At 30.4% G+C, this 16,807-nt stretch overlaps 1 protein-coding gene across 3 annotated transcripts in view; it reads left to right on the top strand.

Moving 5' to 3' along the window:
* The first annotated feature begins 535 nt into the window (after nucleotides 1-535).
* The window catches only part of LOC143223754 (uncharacterized), a 41,667-nt gene continuing 25,395 nt past the window's right edge, over nucleotides 536-16,807 (top strand). Inside the window, exons 1-4 of one of the 3 annotated variants that reach the window (XM_076452145.1) lie at nucleotides 536-668; nucleotides 5,629-5,716; nucleotides 8,020-8,157; nucleotides 16,412-16,507. In XM_076452145.1, the coding sequence (XP_076308260.1) occupies nucleotides 658-668; nucleotides 5,629-5,716; nucleotides 8,020-8,157; nucleotides 16,412-16,507 (333 nt within the window). In that variant the 5' untranslated portion in view covers nucleotides 536-657. The remainder of the gene's footprint in view (nucleotides 669-5,628; nucleotides 5,717-8,019; nucleotides 8,158-16,411; nucleotides 16,508-16,807) is intronic. The other 2 variants (XM_076452147.1, XM_076452148.1) reach the window with 2 other exon arrangements.

The raw sequence follows: 16,807 nt of genomic DNA, 5'->3' as shown, positions 1-16,807 counted from the left end.
CTTTTTTTTACTTTTGCACAGCCTTGGTCAAATTAAGTACAGGTTGTGTTGAACAATCGCTGTGTTGTGTAATATTGGTCTAGTTGGTTGACATCTATTTACTTTCTGTTTATATGGGTTTTACTAAAATGTTGAATATCTGCACAAAAACTTTAAAAAATCATGAATCTGCTTCAATAAAATTGTTTTTAAGACATAGAATGTATAAACCTATCGGTTTTATTTGCCATGCTTTCACAAATACTTGAATACATAACCAATATCATAAAATCTGATGTATTCTTCCTATGATATGACTATCAAGTTATCAAACTTCTTCAAAACATAGATCAGACTTCTCCTAATCAATTATAAATACATATGTGTAATTACGTAGCGCAATTTTTAGCTTCTATTTTTAGATTATGAACGAAATAATTTGAGATATAAGAAAATATACTTTTTAAAAATATAATGCATGAAAGAATAAAGTAAAATAAAAGCGCCCAAATCTCGTAGAGTGACACCTTCAGTTCATATTTACATACAGTTATATCTTTTGACGTCATCATTCAACCACGTGGTCACCTCGAGGTTACGCATACCCGTTTTAAGTCGAGGAAGCATGGTCGAGGAATAAATGAAGAATAAGTATTCTACTTTCAAAAAGTTTTATATATGAACAAAATGTAAGTTTTTGTGGTTTTTACTTCTAAAAGCGTTTTACTAAATTTTTCATTTTAATGTCTTTAACGTCTAGTTTTAATTAATACTGTTGTTTACTAATCTAGTACAAGTAATATGGCAAATACTTAGCTCATTTCTTAAGCCTAAATAAGTAAATTTATATTTCGTACATGCAACCAATTTGTTTCTGTTGGACAGATTTGTAATTCTTTTCAATTTCAACTCTTTGAACTAACACAGTAAAATATAACTTTTTCCATCTCTCTATAAGTGATAAAGAAAAAGTAAAAGATTGTTATACACTTGCTTTTTTTAGTACAACCATGTGTTGTGTATGGCATTCACTAATGGCGATGCAGCTTGCAAGGCACACATATGATTCAGACACAAGAAAAACTTAGTTTTAAATATGTATTTTGTTTTGACTTGTAATATAATAGTGAAAAAATTTTTTAAAAAATGGTATTATTATTAATAACATTCACAAATACATGCAAACCTGCTCTCCCCTCTTTTGTTTTAGGAAGCTAACTAGAAAAGTAAGATAAAATTGATATATTTATTGTAATTTAAAAATTGGGAGAAACAGCAACTGCACGAATAATGAATATGGGGAGAAGGAATTCATGAAAATGTGTAACTTGTGCATTTCTACTAGTGTTAGTTGTACTTTGTCAGGGATTTAAATCAGTACTTTTTCACTTGGGTTTGATTAATTTAGTTAAGCTGTACAAACTGATAGATCAGTGATAATACACTTACCAATTGGTGCAACCTCACTTTGTTGTTAAATTGTTTATGCTTGTTCAATGTTTTTGCATTCTAAGCCATCAAAGAGGCTGAAAATTTGATTGTAATCTTTAAGGAGAAATTTGCAGATTGAAAGTTAAAATTAAATAAAGTAAGATCACTTTTAAAAATAAAAATATGAAGCTATTAGAGAGAAATATGAGGATATGTGTTACAGACATGGTAACAAAATTTCCAGATTGAAGAACTAGATTTTTTTTTTCATATAGAGTAAAGAGTGAGTTACTCCAATTTAACTTGTTTCAAAGTTGTTAGTGTTAAAGTTTCCCAAATAATATGATACAATAATTGGAATGTTGAAAATACTTAAAGGTTAAAATGGTTTTGTTATTTAAAGTAATAATTAGTAGTATAGCTCGTTATTAATTATGAGACATCAAGCAAGTTTTTGGCCCATCATGTTTTGACTTCCAGCTTCCTTTAACAAACGAAAGCTAATAATAGTTTCCAGGAATAATTTCTCAGATATTATTCAACATTTTTTTCTCAAACTCCCATGAATTTGCATTCTTGATCATTATATAGTTGTTTGTTTCATAGAGTCACCAATTTCTAAATACATTTCAAACATTTGTTTTTCAGTAAGACTTTATGTTATTTTCTATACTCTTAACTATGTGGGGTCTATCACTTAACCAGTCTCATAACCATCATAAAAACAAATTAGGAAGTATAAACTGTTTCTTCATGCAAGAATGATGTACATATTATAACATTAAAATAGAAATGTTTCGTCTAAGTAGCTTAAGTTTCATGATGCTGTGTGTGTGTGTATATATATGATCTTCTTGTCATGGCCAAGCTACCACTACATAATGTACATTCATTACATATTCAGTAATATAAAACTGACCTTTAGTCTTCCCTGTCTTGGTTATGTTTTAATGAATTAATATTTTATAATATATAGTCACATTTCAATTATTATACATTATAGATGTATATAAGCTATTACTATTTAGAAATAAGTTGTTAAACTTATTTTTCTTAAAATATAGAACAATGAATATAGAAGTAAAGCAAACAATTATTTCTCTTCTCGCTACAATCTTTAAACTCTGTTGCTAAGTGTTTCAAAATTTCTCACTGAATATTAAAACAAATTTGTATTATATATATATATATATATAGTTATTTGACTATAACTTATTAAGCGTAGTGATTAAGATTTATTTATGTTTTAAATAGATTGAACTTCATGAAGACCACTACACTCATGAGATCTTTGTTCATAAGAACATGGTTAGCTTTTAATTGATTAAAATGGCACAGAAAACTACTATGGGGACATTCTAAGCTGTTGATTGGTTATTCACATGTTATTACTGTAGTAAGAGTATATAAGGGACTGTTTCAAAAAATGGAAGTGTTGGACAATGTCATCATGTTTGATTTAGTACTTAAGCCATATCTCGGCAAATTAAAAACGTGTGGTTCTTATTTTATATTCTAGCTTGTCAGTGTTAGTAATTTAATTTCTTAATTTGTACAAAATTATGGACCTTATAGATGTTTGTGATGTCAAAATATTAAATATTTTGAATTCAACAAAAGTGATGATATGGCCTTTAACCAACACATAACTATGAAACTAAACATGTTACAACTACAAATTTTACAAAATGCGTTTCTGTAAACTTTTGTAGCTCTTAATAAACATTACAGTTGTATTGTACACAACACATTAGATTTATTTTGAATAAATATTTATCTATGAATTTACAAAGCATTAACCAAATCAGTCCAAGTGCAAGATGTTTGAATGCTAAGAACAAAAGTACTTTCCTCATCTTGCAGTTTTCTTGTTTTGTTTGTATAAATTCTAGAACGTTATAAATGAATGCTAAGTTTGTGAATCTGATGATGACCGAAGATGGTTGAAATGCTGTTTGCTCTTCTACATAAAACTTTCTTTACCCATACAAGATGTTTTTACGTATATATTTTTCTCTACAAGTGGATTTTCTCGTCATCACGGATTGTTGATATTTTTATGTATTTCAAGTGTGCAATTTAGAACAGATGCACGCACAGAAATATACAATATACTAAGCTCTTAATTTAACAGGTTCTTGAACTAAGCTAAAAGTGGATTAAAATAATTCCAGTAGCTGATCCAAGTGATATTTGCAATATGAACAATGAAACAGGAGAACAAATAAGTTTGAAACTGTAATCTGAGTGAGCTAGTCTTACAAGAATAAGTTAAAATCTCTCTCTGTTGGTTATAAGTGATCCAGTAGAATACTTTATCATGTGGTTTTGACTTTGTGGCTGATATCTCAGTAAAACAAGGAGATTGGAAGCTATAAATTTACTTAGCATTATTTATAAGTGTGTAATTTTTGACAAGCTCAGAATATCATGTAGAAAACAACCAACTAAAATAGGTGATTTGGAACAAAATATTCTCGATATGGAGAAGTGAAGATTAAGAATGTATTTAAATATTTTTCTTTGAAATGAAGCAGTTGAAACTTGTATATGTTATTAAAATATAAATTATAAACTACATCTTGATGCAAAGTTTATAAACTGATAATAAAATAGTTTAATTAAACTTTGAGTGTAATTCTAAATAGGTTATTGTCGGTCCTCATTTATAGCAACCAGTCCGTCTCTATGAGCCTTTTCCAACAACTTAAACCTAGGACTAAATGAACTTGTATTGCATTTTAAATTTGTATGCATAAAATTTCTTGCAACTAAGCTGGTGGCTTATGGTCTCAGATGTATGCACCTGAGTGATGGTTCTTTTGTAGATCCTGATTCAGAGTATATGAATAACAAAGTATTTTAATATGTAAAAATGAATTAAAGTGTGAAATTTAGGTTTGGAATAATTATACAGTTACTAAAAACTATCAGGATTTTTGATTTTGTATAAGCATAGATGTGTTTGTAGTTTAATTTTATTTATATGTCCGTAATTTTGGATCTCTACTTAGTCACACTCAGATGTGCATCAGGTAACAGCTCATGATCAGTTGTTGATCCCCTGATGTGCATCAGGTAACAGCTCATGATCAGTTGTTGATCCCCTGATGTGCATCAGGTAACGGCTCATGATCAGTTGTTGATCCCCTGATGTGCACCTTAATAACCCTAGTTTTTATGATTATTTTAATTGTGATCTGTGTACAAAGGCTAGACAAATCAGCAGTTTGACCACAAATATCCAGATCAATCTCATAGTACTTATTACATTGATAGTTTCCTGATTCAAGACTGCTCACAGATAAACCACACAGTACCTTTGAGTTCAGCTGTTGTTTACTTGCATCAAGCTATTTTGTAGTGTATACTAAATACATACACCAAACACCTGCTTTAAAATATGTGTAATATAGTCAGTAATGAGATCAGAGTATAAAACTTAATGCATGCTTTTAATTTTTTTCACATACTTGAACCAAAATCTTCTTCTATGAATATACCTGTATGAAAATATTTTTTGTATGAAATTCTTGAGGTTACAGATTATTTAGAACTCTGATATAAGTTATGTGTTGCAGTACATTAATAAATTGTGGTATTTTATGCACTTTCTTAACAATTACAGCAAAGCGAATGAGACGCAAAATTTTAGCTTGCTTGACTAATGGTATTATAACTGACTGATTATAACCAAAAATGATGACAGATATTTAGTAAGCTTGGCCAGCAAAATATTGAATTAATAATTATATGTTAACATATTAGTAAGTTTAATTTCTACTTTAATATTTACCAGTTATGTTTTCTTTGAAACTGTCTTTAAATTTTTTGTTTTACTATAACATACTTCACAATAAAAATAATTACTTTTGTCATCATTCAGTTTTTTAATTTTGAAGTAAAGGCTTTTTTTGCATCATCGAATACATACATCAAGTATGAACTGTGGTGAGATACTTAAATGTTTGTTGGAGACTTGCACATTAAAATTTTATTAATAAATTTGTTTTCTGTTGAACAAGTTATAACAGCTTTCATTTTGTCCTCTTATATGTAAGATGAGTTTTCTGTAGCGATAGATCCATGTCTATTGCAATATAGCAGTTTTGTTTTTGTAACAGCACTTTTTGTGAAAAGTTTGTCAGTTTCCTATATTTATAAGCACCATATTTCTGTATGATAGTATTAAAAATATTTAAAATATATCTTTTACAGGAGTAACTTAGTTGGTTTTAGTGGAACAAACAACAAAGGCTTCCCTGAACATTTATCAATAGATCAGCTGGGTCAGTTTGGAACTCAGGTTTGTTTAGTAAAACAGTTTTGTAATATAAGTTAGGACTAATAAAATACAATCATCATAAAAATATAAGTTTGTGTATTTTGTTTACTGTGAGAAGTGTGGAGTGAGCTGGTCAAGTGTAATTGGTTATTTAAAAACTTTTTTTTGTGATAGTTAACATGGGTCTATTATAAATTTGAAATGGGATAAATTGAGCTCGGGAAACAAAAGTTAATAAAAGTTTCAACATGCACTATTCTACTGGACCTTTGTACCATAAATTTCGATTTAGAGCTGTGTTTTTCCATTAAAGAGAAGATTTAAACTTTATTTTACTAGTAAATATTTTGTTTCTATGTTAGGTAATTTATTAACATGTGATGTCAAATGTGTATATGATGCTTTAATTTAGAAATACTTAAGTATTTTTGTATACATGTGCCTTATACACTGATACTTTTAGAAGAATTCTGAGTTTAAGCAACTTAATTTAGTCTTGTTGGCTTTGTCTTTAAAAACATTGAAATATCCGAGTTTGATATTTATTGACATTTATAATAGAAGTTTCATAAAATGTAAAAATATTATCATATTCAGTTTACACGAAGGTTTCTTAAAATAGTTGTCATTTCTACGTTTCAGAACTTCTGTTTTAATTGTGTTGTGATTACAATGTTTGTGTTGGTTACTAAGATTGTAAGAAGTTTTGTATTTGGAGTTTTATTATCTAATGGTTTTTATAGAAGGTTTTTGAATGCTCTTTAGTTCTGGTATTTTTAATGACAACTCAAAATGATAAAGACCTTGTAAGGTTTCCAGTAATTCTTGGGCAAACTTGAACATTTGTGCTTCTAGTAAATCAGGCAGATCATGATCTTAAGGAACTGATATTTTAAACTTAATTTCATCTTAGAATTTTGCACTTGACCAAAGGTAACCAACCTCGAAAAAGTTTGTCTTGAAGAAAGATATTGGTGCACAATAGGAAAAACCTATTTATAACAATATCGTTTATCTGTAATGACTTGAAGTTAGGCTTAGGATGTTTTGATATTAAGAATCATTTTTAATTTAGCAGTGGTGAGATTAGCAAGTCAGAAGCAAACAATATTTTGCACAAGTTGTGGATTCTGATTAATAGAATCATGTATTAGAACTGGTGAATAATGGTGAGTTCTGATCAATAGAATCATGTATTAGAACTGGTGAATAATGGTCAGTAAATGTAATGTTAAATATTCCTTTACTGATATGTTTATTAGGTATTAAAGAAATGTAATATTTCATCAAAAGGTTTTTCTGTCTAGAGCATATAAAATTGTTTTGTACAGAACATTTATGTAGAAAAATACAATGTTGAATGACTTAACAAATTTAAATTCTGAGAAAGAATGATTATATTTCCTAGAATGCCTTTTCTGTTGCATGACAAGAAGCAAGTTAAAGCAGCCTTAAAATTCAGAACAGATCTTTATAGCTTAGTATAAAATTGGGAACTAGTGAGAAAGCCATGTTAAAATATTTAGGTTTTTATTTTGTGTGTATAGATTATTTTCAAGCAGTTGTCATATACTTTAGTACAACATTTTGGTTAATGTACTTTAGTAGTTGGCATGTGTGAAGAAAGAAGTCATGTTTTGGTAATGTGGGAGAGAAGGTGGTATTTCATTACGATGAAAGACGTGAGCATGAGGGATAACATCAGTTGAAGATTTCTAACGTACACTTCTAATGACTGTTTAATATATATATATTTGATTTGAATTTCTTCAAGTGTGACTGGGAAATAGAGGTTAAGACTGGTTAATGATTATCCCCACTGCAGTGTGGGTCTTACCTTCACAGCCATCTCTAAACCCGAGGACACATTTTGTGTTCCCTATTATAGCTGTACCTTGGGGTTTCTTTTAATTTGTGGAGAATTTGTAATGTAATTTTGTTGTTTGGGTTTATTTTGTTCATTTATATGTCATGTATGACAGGTTTAGATATATTTGCTGTTTTCAACACAGTATAAAATAAGAATAGTACGTCATATTCTGCATGCATGGAATGTTTGTTGTTAGAAAAGAGCCACACAACCAATAAAAGCTCTAAATGTTAGTTTTATTAGTTACAAATAATGTAGTCTTTACCCAGTATTGTTTATTAGACTATATGTATGTAATGTTGGTCATTGTTAGCCAAATTGCACTTAATATTGTGTTTGTTTTGGATAATTATTGTTTGCTATTTGTATGTAATGTTTGTCATTGTTAGTCGGACCACACCTAAAAATGACATTGTTGAAGTCAGTCTTATTATAATATTTATTCTGTTTAAAGAATGACCCACTTGTTGAGAACCCCGACTCCCTGCTTGACATCATCACCCAGTCCTTGCCCGATTTCAGCAGTCATGAACTTGACCAGTTGAATATGGCACTTAGTGACAGTGACATTAGTTCCTGCCTCCAGTCTCAGGTAGGATTAATTAAAGTTGTGTTTTATTCATTGTGTAGTCTAACAGTGTATAACTTAAAGGTTTATGTACTGTTGTAAGAAACTGGAAATTAATAAGCACATTTACTGCTTTCATTTAAATAATTACAGTGTGATGGATAAGCAAGTTTAAGCTGTAGTTGCTAAAGAGTTGTGGATAAAATTAATACTATTTAGAACATTTTTAGCTTAACTGGTCAGTTTTTGTTTGACCCAAACCCAAGTAATGTGAACATGGAAAATCCAAAAAGATTAGTGCATGCATACCTTGCATTCAAGTATTATACATATAAAACCATGACTTGCATGTTTTTCTTTGTTTCTATTCATTAATAATTTAATTTGTTTCTAGAGGTAGGCTGTTTTGTTAACGTATTTGAGGGTTTTATTTAAGCACAACCAGTTAAGATTCTAGTGATGACATGAAAGACTTTAGTGTGGTAAGGAATTCATAAACAAAATTAGTTCAAACTTCTGATACTGATTCCTTACTGTTGAAGAAATAAAATTATTTTTAATTTCACTTATGCTATAAAATATGTACCCTTGGTATTTTTTGTTTGAAATAAACATTTCGTCTTTAGCTACACATCTAAGAATCATGAGGGTCATGATTACAAGTGCTTCTGATAATGCAGGTAGTCACTGGCATGTGTTGGAAGTCATAAATACCGAAGGAAAATATCAGTATAACACCACCACCCATTATTTTATTACAACTCATGTCAGAAATGAAAGATGATAGTTACTTAGCAAATATAAACCTGTGCTTTGGATTGTGAATAAAAATGTTTTGTTTCAAGTTAAGTCTCTCCTCAGAGATGTACCAAATGAAAACTTTCAATATTTTGTTTAAAGTTGAGTCTCTCCTCAGAGATGTACCAAATGAAAACTTTCAATATTTTGTTTAAAGTTGAGTCTCTCCTCAGAGATGTATCAAATGAAAACTTTCAATATTTTGTTTAAAGTTGAGTCTCTCCTCAGAGATGTATCAAATGAAAACTTTCAATGTTTTGTTTAAAGTTGAGTCTCTCCTCAGAGATGTACCAAATGAAAACTTTCAATATTTTGTTTAAAGTTGAGTCTCTCCTCAGAGATGTACCAAATGAAAACTTTCAATGTTTTGTTTAAAGTTGAGTCTCTCCTCAGAGATGTACCAAATGAAAACTTTCAATGTTTTGTTTAAAGTTGAGTCTCTCCTCAGAGATGTACCAAATGAAAACTTTCAATGTTTTGTTTAAAGTTGAGTCTCTCCTCAGAGATGTACCAAATGAAAACTTTCAATGTTTTGTTTAAAGTTGAGTCTCTCCTCAGAGATGTACCAAATGAAAACTTTCAATGTTTTGTTTAAAGTTGAGTCTCTCCTCAGAGATGTACCAAATGAAAACTTTCAATGTTTTGTTTAAAGTTGAGTCTCTCCTCAGAGATGTACCAAATGAAAACTTTCAATATTGTTTTTTGTGAATTACATTGAAATAAATATTAATACAAAATATCAATTATATAATTATTTTTAGTTAAACGTATATTTGTTGTCATTACTTGAATTTTAAAATTAGATATACTGTTGTGCACTTGGCACCTAGAAGATTCCTAGCAGTCATTTAACTGTTAACGGTATATGTGTTCACAGACCCAGTACTGTGTACTGTGGCTTCTCTGATAACATTTTGTTGTTTCTTATTATATAGTGTTACTTGTTGTAAGGTACTTGCAATAATGACAACACAGTAATGTTAATCTTTTCATTCGAGATGAAAAATATGGTACTAAAGCATATCTACAATTATGTAATGATATTACATTAGAATGTTTTACTGCATATCAGTTGTAACTTTTCAAAACATAGAATTAAAAATGTTACAGTTATGTGAAAATAGTTTCACCTGCTTATATGGCAGTGCTTTCTTTAAAAGTTTTTGAAATTGTTTAGTGGACCCTCATGCAGAATATATTACTTTACATTGTGCACTTTAATTAGTGTTTGCTGTACATATTTACCATACCTAAGCCATTAAGATTTCTTACTAGAGTACTTGAAAGTTATAAAACCATAGTTGTAAAGGTCTTGGAAGCCTTTTTTTTTACTTGACACTTGAAACTATAAAGTGAATATATCAGAAAAATCACAAAATTTCTAATTTTTATCTCGTAATTTTCCATTTATTTTTAATTGTTAATTAGACTTGGTGTTTTTGAATGTTAAATGGTATATCCAGTTGAATTGTCTGGTGGTGGATCACAGTTGCCAACTGAAATAATAGTTTTAGCAGATTACTACAGTTTAAAAAATTTTTGCATTGTGAATCAACTTTGTCAGCAGATGTTTCATGCAAAATCGCTGTTGTCAGGTGGCCATCTTGGAAATCTTGTTCAGAAGATGAAACCTTATTGAGGGCAATTTATACAAAAAGGTCAAAAGAAGAAAATTACTGTTTATTTAAGCATAACATTGTTAAACTTACTCCATAATTTAAAGAATCTTTTCTCAGTTGTAAGATTTTGACTTGAAACTTGTTCACTAAAGGTGTATACTACATTATTGAAAGTATATTCTACATACTGTGCCATGTTGAACTTACAGTTTGTATATGTTATTATGTGTGCATTTATTAGTATTTATACCTTTTTAATGTTCAACTTGTTATAAGAAAAGTCAAATTACAGAATTGCAAACAATTTTTCATTGGTATTCTCACATTCACAGCTAGTAAGTGCCTTATTTTTAAACACTAATTAAGCCATGCTTGAACGTTGAAGTTCCTTAAGTTCTTGCTTGGGAATTAATTCAGCTATTTCAAGTGTGACAGTACAGGTCACTTAAATTCTAAAACTTCTCCATGTTTTATGTAGGATTGAAGGTTCGAATATGAAGTTTTGATTGAAGGGCTACTAATTCTATAATCAAAGTGTACACAAATCCGTCATAAATTTATACAATTTCCACATATCTTATAGTTTCATTTATTGAATTTCTGTTGAAATATTGTTTTGGAAGAACATTTAACATTTTACCTCTATGTTTGAGTCTGTTTACTGAAATATTTCTGTTACAAGTCAATTGTTATAACACAAACTTAATGCTGTGTATAGTGATTTAACATTTTTTCATATAGAATATACAGTTAATAGACTATTGATATATTTTATGCAGCTAGCACCATTTTGTTTTTTATTTATGCTGTTTAAAACATACAATGCCTCAGTGTATAAGTAGGTAAAGTCTGTCATTTAGAGAAAACAATTTTGTTTATTTAAATAATATTTTGGAATGCGTAAAAAAATTCTGTTGAATGTATATGTTCTGATTAAGACATGATCACCCAGGATCTGTTACAAAAGCTGTAATGGTTTTGAAATGAGACCCAAAACTTGGACACTTTATTCTCCTGAACAATGGTAAATTATTTAAAAGCCCTCAAGTTTTGGTTCTCATTTCAAAATATATTACTATGTTGAATGTATGTTGTTAATGACAACTGAAGTCTTTATGTAGAGTAACCAACATGTAATATTTTGAACTGTGTTAAGAAACAGAAAAATCAAACAATAGTTGCTTGATCTTTCTTTCAGAACATTTTAAACAGTTTTTTGTGGTTCAAAATATAAAAGTTGATAACCTACTTTTTAGTCTAATAAAAATGTATAAATGACAATTTGTTTTTCTATATCTAACAGTAGATTTGTAACTTACTAAAAACCTTGTATGATTTTGTTTTGTTGGTTTTAAGGATACTTATGTCTTTATGGGTTGAATACAGCTTGGTTTTCAGGATTAGTCATGGTGAAGTACAACATTTGTATGTAACACTACCTGTGGATTGGAAAACAATTTATTAGTAAGACAGAAAACTTGGTATTTATATAAATCTGCTTATCACTGTTAAGCTCAGTGTTTTGCAGTTGTCATCATGTGCATTTTCTCTACATGTCAAGTAAGAGTGCTAGTTTGTTTTCTAGATAATGCATCTCTAATTAGTACATGAAAAATTAAATTACTGTTAAACTAATTTGTTTTCTAAGTAATGCTGCTCTAGTCTATACATGTAATTTAACACCAGTACATGAAAATTTAATTACTGTTATTGGGCCAAGGCTGTACAGTGCAGTGGGTTTCAATTTTGAGGTGTAGACTCTGTAATCAGCTGTATCTAGTGCTATTTCAGCTGGGATTGTTATTATATTCATGTCTTAAATATCAGACTTTACAGTTTTTGTATCAGCATTGTGTGAAAGGTTAAAGACTTGCAGACTTTCCTCATGGAAAGTGGATCTACAAACCATTTCATCTCTTGTTTGTTCATAGCTTCAGACTTTTTGTTCTTACTCTAGCTATCTGCATTAGTTAGTGAGAATAAGTAAATTTGACTGATTGGAATTTGGGTTGTTAATGACAAATAATAGAGAAAATATATTTTTCTATGAAAGATAACAGACAGAAACTAGTAGATTTATTTTGTGGTTTTGAAAAGGGCAGGTTTGCTACTTAATGAAAAGAAAATCAAATGACCAGCTTGATGAAAGACAACCAACTGAAATTGATTAATGATGGCATATCTAAAGGTTGTTCACTCTTATACTGTCAACAAACATGACTCAAAATTCTGGTATTTTTAAGACATTTCAAATCATGTGTCACATTTCTGTAAATCCACAATCTTTCATCAAGATGTTGAATATTTGTCAGATGCTGAATAGTCTTTATTTTCCCACCGTAAATTTTCTTTTTGCTGTGTTAACTACATTTATTGTAAATTATTTTGTCACATTATTCACTCCTGTGAATGTTTCCACTAATAGTGGAAGTTTTAAAACTTCTCCGAAATCTATACTCATATAGACTTCCTCTAACTTGCAAAGGTCCTCTGGTTGTATTGTAAGTCCTTGTTGATAAATGTATTTGATGTTACCTCCATATTGTCTGCTTGTGGTCTTGGCAGGTTTTCATGTTCACATAGTTGCTCAGTGGTGGAACATACATGCTTTTCTCATTATGAAAATAGTAATTAAATTATTTTTTTGTTAGGCCTATTGTCTTTACTTATTCAAACTTTGGAATTTGTCAGCTAATTATGAAGAAGCTTCTGTTGGTGTGATTCCTTTTTTTTTCCCAGGTATGTTTTGTTTTAGGTTTTCAACTATTTTTTGTCATGTTGATTTATTCTGTTTCTAATCTTTATATTTTTCACTTTCTTGATTTTGGGGTTGATACTATTTTGCACAATTCTTCAAATTTGTTAAACCTCAAACTTTTGAAGGTGGGGGTTTGCATGGCCTCCTACTTGACCTGTTGTCAGTTTTCTACCCTACATGCTGTTATTTTTTCATTTTGAGACTATCTTGTTTTGAATATCAGCTACTTTCATTCTTATGATTCTTGTGGTCAGAATTAAAATGACAGTTACCTTCCAGTGTTACTTTGCCTGTCATATATTTCTGTAAGGTACTCATTCATCTTACTTCTACCTAACCTGAGGTTTTCAGCTTATCTCCTACCTAATTTGTAGTTAAGGTTCTTGCTTTTTGTTGTACTCTGGCAGTCATTTCTGTTGAGACAACCAGAAGTTATTTTCATCTTTTTGTCTTGTCTTCTTTGTCTAACTGTTAGCCAGTATCATTACTTGTTCCATTTATGGTATTTCCTGTAGAAAGTTTTCTCAAGGAGTTAGGCTGACTGACTGAAGGTTTGTAAGATATCGGACTAATTATTTCTCCTATCTCCAGTTGTGATTGACTGGAAGATGGAGTCAAAAACAGGAACAAGGACAAAAATCTTCATTTAATGCACAAAACAATATAATTAGAAAAACAAAAATAGGGTTTTTTTTAGTGTTATGTGTCAAACTGATAAAGGTAAAGAGAAGACTGTTCAAAATCTCTCTTTAACTTGATGTGTCCCTCATGTAAGTTAAACTAGGACTACAAATCATTCTAACAAAATTCTCAAGTTAAAGTTAGATATTGTACTATGAAAAGGTTACAAAAGCTTTGGTTACTAGAAAAGCAGTAAAAGGTTGTTCTTATAATGTATGAAAACTGCTAGAGTTTCATTGTATTGTCGTGAGTGAGCAAAGTTCTAAAAATGACAGGCAGATAGGGTAAACGTGGATTCATATTCACAAAGATGAGGACTGACAAAGCCAGGTTTGTATGCTGACACATCTTGCACTCGTAAAACATTGAATTAAATTTTAGGGCATAGCTGACTCTCGTCTGATTCACTGACAAAAAGACAGATTTATGTTTCTGGATATCACATACTTGTCTTCTGCAAGAAATTTGGCTAATTACTACTTAGCAAGTTCACATCTTTTATACATTTACAACAAGCACAAGCAGAATTGAAGTATTAGTTGAGTAAATCTCTAAGTCTTAAATAGAAACTCTGAAAAGATAATGATATTGAAAAAAGAAAATTTAACTTAGGAGTGAAGCAGGTGTGTATTGCCATCCTGTATTACATATTTAATCTTGCTGATGAAGCAGGTGTGTGTTGCCATCCTGTATTACATATTTAATAGGAGTGCAGCAGGTGTGTGTTACCATCCTGTACAACATATTTAATAGGAGTGCAGCAGGTGTGTGTTACCATCCTGTACAACATATTTAATAGGAGTGCAGCAGGTGTGTGTTACCATCCTGTACAACATATTTAATAGGAGGGCAGCAGGTGTGTGTTGCCATCCTGTATAACATATTTAATAAGAGTGCAGCAGGTGTGTGTTGCCATCCTGTATTACATATTTAATCTTGCTGATGAAGCAGGTGTGTGTTGCCATCCTGTATTACATATTTAATCTTGCTGATGAAGCAGGTGTGTGTTGCCATCCTGTATTACATATTTAATCTTGCTGACCAGTCTAAGGTAGAATATCCCACTTGGATATGAATCGGCTTTAATCGTTGCAAATGCTTGGAGAACTTTGTTTAAATTGTGTATAATTGTAATTGCTGGTTTGTTTTTCACAAACAGATGTTTGGGGCTCTGTTTAAGTTTTAGCAGATTGTATCTTTTGGTTCATTATTGATTTTTTTTTTTTTTCTTGCCCTTTTGCTTCACTCACAAGTTCTGCATCAAGAAGATCTACCTTCTTTGGCATCAAACAGTATAGTAATGGTAGTAAATCACTTGATACGTTTGTACTTATAACCAGGTGGTATGAAAAACAATTTCATACACAGTTTTGTTGTTGAAAGAAAATGTTTAAAAGTAAAATACGTACGTGTAATAATAAAATGGTTATGTAAGAAATGAACTTAAGTAGCTATTTTTTAAACTTTCAAACAAAAAAAAAGAGAAAGTAAGTCTTATATGCTGTTTAAAATAAAACTGGTGTTGAGTGTATGTGGAATATGAACAACAGTTTCACATGTTTGGCAAAGTTCTATATATTTCAGTCTTGTATAGATAATGTGAAATATACAAAAATCACTTTATTTACATGTGAAGGGAATTATTATATAAGCTTGAAACAATTTCTTATGGTTAATAATCATGTTTAGGCAGAGTGTTCATGATGAAACCTTGTAGAATGGACGGCAACTGCCCGTTGTGGAGACACAAGCGTAGAGGACAACATTTCGATAGTCTTCCGCCTTTCATCTTCAGGAAGACTTGAAATGTCATCCTCCACACTTGTGTCTGTAGTCTTCTGCCTTTCATCTTCAGGAAGACTTGAAATGTCATCCTCCACACTTGTGTCTGTAGTCTTCTGCCTTTCATCTTCAGGAAGACTTGAAATGTCATCCTTACACTTGTCTGTAGTCTTCCACCTTTCATCTTCAGGAAGACTTGAAATGTCATCCTCCACACTTGTGTCTGTAGTCTTCCGCCTTTCATCTTCAGGAAGACTTGAAATGTCAACTTCTACACTCTTCATCTTCAGGAAGACTTGAAATGTCATCCTCTACACTTGTCTGTAGTCTTTGCCTTTCATCTTCAGGAAGACTTGAAATGTCATCCTCCACACTTGTGTCTCCACAATGGGCAGTTGTCGTCCATTCTACAAGGTTTCATCAATGGTTTTGTTTAAGTTTCCATTTTGAAAAAAAATCAGTTAGTCTTTGTTGATTTCCATTTATTTATAGCTAATGTTTGTATTTCAACAGATGTTAAAGAAAACCTAATGTTCCTGGAAGCTCATTCATCAATGTTATCATCTTTTAATTATATTTCAGTCCCATTGAATGACTTTCAGATTTTTACATCAGAATTGTTTATTTTATTTTTTATCAGCATTTAACACCAGAGGGAGACCCTGAATTACAAGATTTCATTTGTGAAATGAGCACCCTGTTACCTGAGGTGTGCTCTGAAAGAATTGCAAAATGGGTAATAGTTTAATTGGAAACACACTCTTCTTTTCTCCACTGTTTAACAAAACTCTCAAACTTTGTGTTTAGATGTTATTTACATGTACCTAGATTATCAAGAAAGTTAACTGCACATAGTTGTATATGTGATAAGTTCTTCAAGATTTGTGTGTATTAACAAATTAATAAAACAAAGTAGTCTGTTATGTATGTATGTATGTATATGTTATATATACTTAGTTAGATTATTCACATAATTGGTTTATTTCTTACTGCTTGGTAAACAAGTACTAAAATTCATATTAAATATCAAGTACAT

This window comes from Tachypleus tridentatus, chromosome 8, assembly GCF_004210375.1.
Source record: "Tachypleus tridentatus isolate NWPU-2018 chromosome 8, ASM421037v1, whole genome shotgun sequence".
In the NCBI taxonomy this organism is placed as follows: Eukaryota; Metazoa; Arthropoda; class Merostomata; order Xiphosura; family Limulidae; genus Tachypleus; species Tachypleus tridentatus.
Note: the sequence above shows the minus strand (reverse complement) of the source record. Positions and strands in the feature narration are given on the sequence as shown.